The 6,000-nt window shown below is 37.1% G+C and overlaps 1 protein-coding gene across 1 annotated transcript; it reads left to right on the forward strand.

Annotated features, from left to right (window-relative positions):
* The first annotated feature begins 3,665 nt into the window (after window positions 1-3,665).
* On the forward strand, window positions 3,666-5,715 carry LOC136848480 (cuticle protein 19-like). Its single transcript, XM_067120757.1, has 3 exons — window positions 3,666-4,115; window positions 4,808-4,876; window positions 5,359-5,715. The coding sequence occupies exons 1-3, from the start codon at window positions 4,104-4,106 to the stop codon at window positions 5,614-5,616; spliced, it is 339 nt and encodes a 112-aa protein (XP_066976858.1). The 5' UTR covers window positions 3,666-4,103; the 3' UTR covers window positions 5,617-5,715.
* Window positions 5,716-6,000: the final 285 nt, after the last annotated feature.

Consider the following 6,000-nt stretch of genomic DNA (forward strand, 5'->3'; position numbering starts at 1 on the left):
CTGTAAAATAAATGGATAATTTGAGTGGACACAGTTCTAATTCAGCTTTGTTGGCTGACTTAATTCCTGTTATATTGTGCGCAGAATGTAAGGTCATGGTGCGTTTCTCTTCATTCTTGAAGTTAGAAGAAATAAAACAAAAGGATTCTTGGGTCTGCATCTCGACCTGGCTGCATCTAAGAATCTAATAAACTCATCTTGGCTTATAACCTTTTTCTCTCTCAATACTCCTAATGACATCCATCAAAAGTTCTACACAATATCTTTGGATAAAGTAGCAAACAGAGAGAGAGAGAGAGAGAGAGAGAGAGAGAGAGAGGGACTAGTATGTATAATAATCATAAGTTTATTGAATTTTTTTTAAGTCACGGTGCGTCCACACTACAATATAACACGCCATAATCACACGTCGGCAACTTATCGCATACATATTTCAAATAGGGAGAAAATAAGTCAACATCTGTAAGCAGAGAACGGATCTTTGGCACTTGCTGCTTAAGGATAACGAAAGTCTTTGACATGTTTGTGATATGTGTGCGATAAGTTGTCGAAGTGTGTTTATGACATGTTGCACTGAGTGGCAGTAAGAGTCACTGAATATTTATTTTCGGGGAATCATCTCTCATTTAGGTGTAATCCCACTGAGGTTAGAAGGAACAAATGAACAAGTCTTTAAATCTCTCAGTTACTAAGACGTGGTTTTTATTTGTCTTTCATTACATTTCTCTAATAAATTTGAGGACGCTACGATTTTTTTAACTAATCTTATGGTGCAATTGGACGCGTGTAAGTTATAGGATGTGCTTGATATTGTTTCTTTAGCACAAATGTGTTCCATTAGACAAAACTAAAGATCTGTACACTTTAAACTCATTACAAAAATGGAAGGAAATACAAAAATATGAAACTCTTTGACCGCACTGTTACATTGCATTGCACATTTCGAGCGTATTTATGTCCGCGGTAAAGACGTTTTTGACTCATTAAAGAATTATTGGTTTCTTTGCTCGGCTGAAAGGTGGTTTTACAAACGTTCGGAAAATCACACATTATTTTGTAACAGTAATAATATCTCCAACGGATAAGGATGTTGGAGAATTTAATTTTTTGAAATTTCATGACACGGACAGTGAAAGAATATTGGTACTTACTTTTATTATATACATTAATGCGTCTTATGTTCTAGTGGTTGAGACACTCGCCTCTCATACAAAAGAACATAAGGTCGAATCCCATGAAAGAAAGGTGTGAAATAGGTATGTTCTTTTCAGAGCCTTTGGGTTCAATGATACTACACTTTGGATTCAGTGAATCAACTCTCTCTCTCTCTCTCTCTCTCTCTCTCTCTCTCTCTCTCTCTCTCTCTCTCTCTCTCTCTCTCTGTTTTCTGCCCTACTGTCGTTTGTACAAAGGTCACACTCCCCCTTGACTAGGCTTCTTTTGACCTAGGCCGTGAATTAAGAATCTGCCTGTTGACCAACTGTAGCGGTTCACTGTCAGGGTGGAGCTGAGACTGAGCAAGCAACCTCATTCTAAAATATAACGTGAGGAATAGAAAGATGGGACGTTCTTTGACCTTCTTACTGAAAATAAGTTACAAGTAAACAAATAAACAATACGTCGAAGCTTCTTCGGCGCAATCTATTTTCTGTACAGCCGCTACGGCGTATAATCAAGGCCACCGAAAATAGATCTATCTTTCGGTGGTCTCGGTATAATGCTGTATGAGCCGGGATCCATGAAACTTTAACCAAGGCCCGGTGGTGGCCTATCCTATATCGTTGCCAGAAGCACGATCATGGCTAACTTCAACCTTGAGTAAAATAAAAACTACTAAGGGTAGAGGGCTGCAATTTGGTATGTTTGATGATTGGAGGGTGGATGATCAACATAACAATCTGCAGCCCTCTAGCCTCAGTAGTTTTCAAGATCTGAGGGCGGACAGAAAAAGTGCGGACAGAAAAAGTGCGGAAGGAAAGACAAAGCCGGCACAATAGTTTTCTTTTACAGAAAACTAAAAAGAAAGAAAATTGTCTGAGGACCCAAAAACATCACTTTATTCTCTCCCCTCAGGTAATGAAACACCCATATCTTAGTAAAGATCTCCCATCATGCATCAGTGTAACCTCGGAAAGAGAGAGCTTATGGTGGCTGGAGAAATGACGGTCTGAGACCGACTCGGAAGCTTCCAAATTTTACACAAGAAGACGCGTTTGCAGGCACACCTTGGAAGGCAATATCCCGGATATTGCTTATGAACAATCCTGACAGAAGACGCCTCAGTAAAGTAGAAAAGGATACAAGTTTATATGTGACAGTTGATAAATGGAATACGAAAAGGCTTTCGAATAACCTCTGTGTAAAACAAATGTAGAATGGAAAATCTCCATAGAAACAGACGGTCATGCAAGTGCGTTGCCCCGCCTTCCAGTTCACACCAGGAATAAGGAAATAATTAAGCACATCAAATTCATGGTAGAAATCACCATCATTCTGATATTTCTTAGATCTTATATATATTTAAAGAAGTCTGGACACGCATTCACATTCAAGCACATGCACAAGCAAGAATAAAAAAGAGCAAGAGTAGGGTTAATCTTTAAAAGGGAGATGAAACAATAATACCGATATATACGATCTCAAACAAGTACAGGGAGGCATAAAACCACACAGTAATATGTACATACATACATACATACATACACACACACACATATATATATATATATATATATATATATATATATATATATATATATATATATATATATATATATATTTACAATATAATATTTATATACACACACATATATATATAAAATATATTTATAATGTAAAATACATTTTTTCACACATTAATTTTTCTCTCTGTAAGTGGGGATGCCAGAAGGGTATAACCTTGCGGTTCCTGTGACTTATCTTGGCCTAAGCTAACCGGTTGCATATAGCTGGCTCAACTGGTGGCTGGTTGATGGGATCGAACCAAGGTTCTTATACATACACACGCACACACACACACATATATATATGTATATAATGAAATCAGTGGCTCTTTCTTGTTTGTCCGCCCTTGAGGGGGTGGTGGGCAGGGGTGGGTAGGGGATTGGGAGGGTAGGGGAGACACATCCACCCTCCTCCTGCGAACCTGTTTGTCCGCTCCGGATGGGGGCGGGGCTGGTAGGGGATCGGGAGGATAGGGGAGATATGACGGGCAGCACAGGGTTCCAGCGCAGCACAGCGCACGCCATCAACCTCGTATATATATATATATATATATATATATATATATATATATATATATATATATATATATATATATATATATATATATATATATATATATATATATATATATATATAATAGCCAAAATGACCTCTCAACTTCTCGATGATTTTCTTAAATCTAATTGGACATTACTCATCGGTACAAAATCTTGAATCCGAGATGAAGAGCAACAAAAGAAACCTTAATTCCAGTGGTGAGATTCGGACTCACACGCGATGGGTTGGAGTGACTGTAAGTTAAAGCATACGGCTATGAAAATTTAAGAGGTCATTGTAACTATCTATCTATCTATCTCTCTGTCTATCTATCTATCTATTTATCTATTTATTTATACATATATATATATATATATATATATATATATATATATATATATATATATAATTTACGTTTTAATTTTCCCTTTTCAGCACAATATAACCTATTTGTATCAGGGAGATTATCTACAGTACAGTCTCTCCCAAATATACCAATAATCCTATTCAACACCATCTTCTCTCAAGATTCTAGCAATGGATGAAAGTAACCATGATTTATATGAAATGTAAGACGGAGTGCTGCAAGCAGACCAAAAAAAAAAAAAAATGGTAAGAAGTGAGTTCATCAACAGTTTAAAAAAAATAACCCTTATACTTTTTCCACCATTCATTATTCCGAGGAAGTCATGCTTTCAGCTAACCAAAAGCAATTTTGGCCTGACCACTAACCGCACTCTTGACCTCCCCGGCAAGAAACCGCGATGTCTCTTCAGCTATAAATAACGTCTCTACCGTCTTCACAACATCAGTTCCGACCCTCTTCAAGAACGTCCTACAACATGGCTCTTAAGGTATCAAGAGTCGGGAATATTTGCCAGAGTAGTCAACAACTACATTTGATTCATAGGTGTTTTTCTGCACAATGGAATGTTAGGAATGATTCCTGGGGCGTTCAGTGGTCTTTGTGAAGTAACTTTCAACCACCCATTTAGAGAATGAAAGTATAGTTAACAGCTGAGAGCTGTACTTTCAATTTTTGGTTGACACATGTTAACAGTAGTGGATTCTAACCCCCTTCACTTTTCGTACAGCCCAGGATCTCCTATTGTTAAAATTGTAATAATCCTTATTTCTTTCATTGTTACTTATTTATTTTTTACCGTTTTAAAAATCCTATTCATGATTTTGCGGTCAAGATTTAATGATGCCCATAAAAGTTCTTCTGATTTACAAGTAAATCATGTGGTTGAGCAGCAATTAAGATTCCTTCCTGTAATGTCGACTACAGTTACAATACAACACTCTTTACGACTTCTTCATATATAAAGCACTTCAGTGCTGCATAACTGCTATGCTCCAGGTATTGCAATCTGATCACATGATTTCAAACGCCTCTACTGCAAAAAAATGTAGTTACAACTGTATAAGAGAAAAACCCTGGTCTAAAAATATAACCTCGTTAGTGGTGAGAAAAATCAGCCGCTGCAATGTCATTTAGGGATAAGACGCGAATCTTACCATCACGTTTGTTAATTTTTTACAGGTTGTCATTTTGACTCTTGCCGTCAGTGTGGTCGTAGGCTCATATGTTCCTGCCGATGATGAACCGCAGGTAAGAATGCACTTTTTAAAATAACCATTTCTTTATCTTACTTGGTTCTTTAGGCCATTTTTTTTTAAACGATTGATTTATGAGATAACAAGTGAGTGATTTTTCGTACATTTTACCCGCAATCATCATCCATCTGTTGATGAAAATGAGACCACAAAAATGAAGTTAAAATTGTTGTTTACCGTAATGTAGATGAATGAAGCTTACATTGTTGCGGTAAGGTTGTCATTAGCTCTGTGCTTTACTTTGAACAGAAAAAATTATTAATTTACGTTAAAATGGAGTCTCATTACACGCTGTATTTGTCGAAACTTCACATTACAAGAATTGAAAAATCATTAAAGTCTACGAAAGACACCATTTACCACTGTTTCATGATGATGATGATGGTGATGATGATGATGATGATGATGATGATTATTATTATTATTATTATATTACCATACCCAAACAAATTGTTCTTTTCTAAATCACTTTTCCAGGGGCCAGCGAAGTACAGCTTCAAATACGCCGTGGACGATGCCGAGGGCGGGAATAACTACGGCCACGGTGAAACCAGAGACGGAGACGCCATCCAGGGCTCTTACGTCATCCGCCTCCCAGACTCCCGAACCCAGAAGGTGTCTTACACCGTCAACGGGGACTCGGGTTATGTGGCTGACGTCACCTATGAAGGAGAGCCCAAGTACCCAGATGTCCCCCTAAGAAGGGATATAATTAAAGGGAAAACGTTCGTCTAGCTGAATTGTAATGTTCGTCTTTCCTCTGCTATCCAGCGCTCAGTTTAATATAACTGATTCCCTACTTTCTTTCTTTATGGATTGCCAAAAACTTTAATGTGTGAGAATGCATATGAACGGTAAATTATGTGAAAATAAAATGCTATATCATCAAATATCTCTTTTATTATCAGCAGAACGAATTACTGCGAGCTTAGTGAGCGTACAACACTGATGAACTATTTTTACTGCAGGGCTTATTATCTGCTTTGTCATTGTTGATTTTATTTGCAATAGCATTTATTTATACTGAATAGCAAGGTGAACTTTAATTAATTATCATTATGTCCTTTCACTATTCGTTTCCTAAGCTCACAATAGAATATGAGCATGGAGAATAATTAA

This window comes from Macrobrachium rosenbergii, chromosome 19 (genome assembly GCF_040412425.1).
Source record: "Macrobrachium rosenbergii isolate ZJJX-2024 chromosome 19, ASM4041242v1, whole genome shotgun sequence".
Classification (NCBI taxonomy): Eukaryota; Metazoa; Arthropoda; class Malacostraca; order Decapoda; family Palaemonidae; genus Macrobrachium; species Macrobrachium rosenbergii.

Bases quoted from the DNA above. Each gene is read 5' to 3' on its own strand.
- LOC136848480 (XM_067120757.1), top strand. The intron at 4,877-5,358 runs GTAAGAATGCAC...TCACTTTTCCAG, and splicing joins CTGCCGATGATGAACCGCAG to GGGCCAGCGAAGTACAGCTT.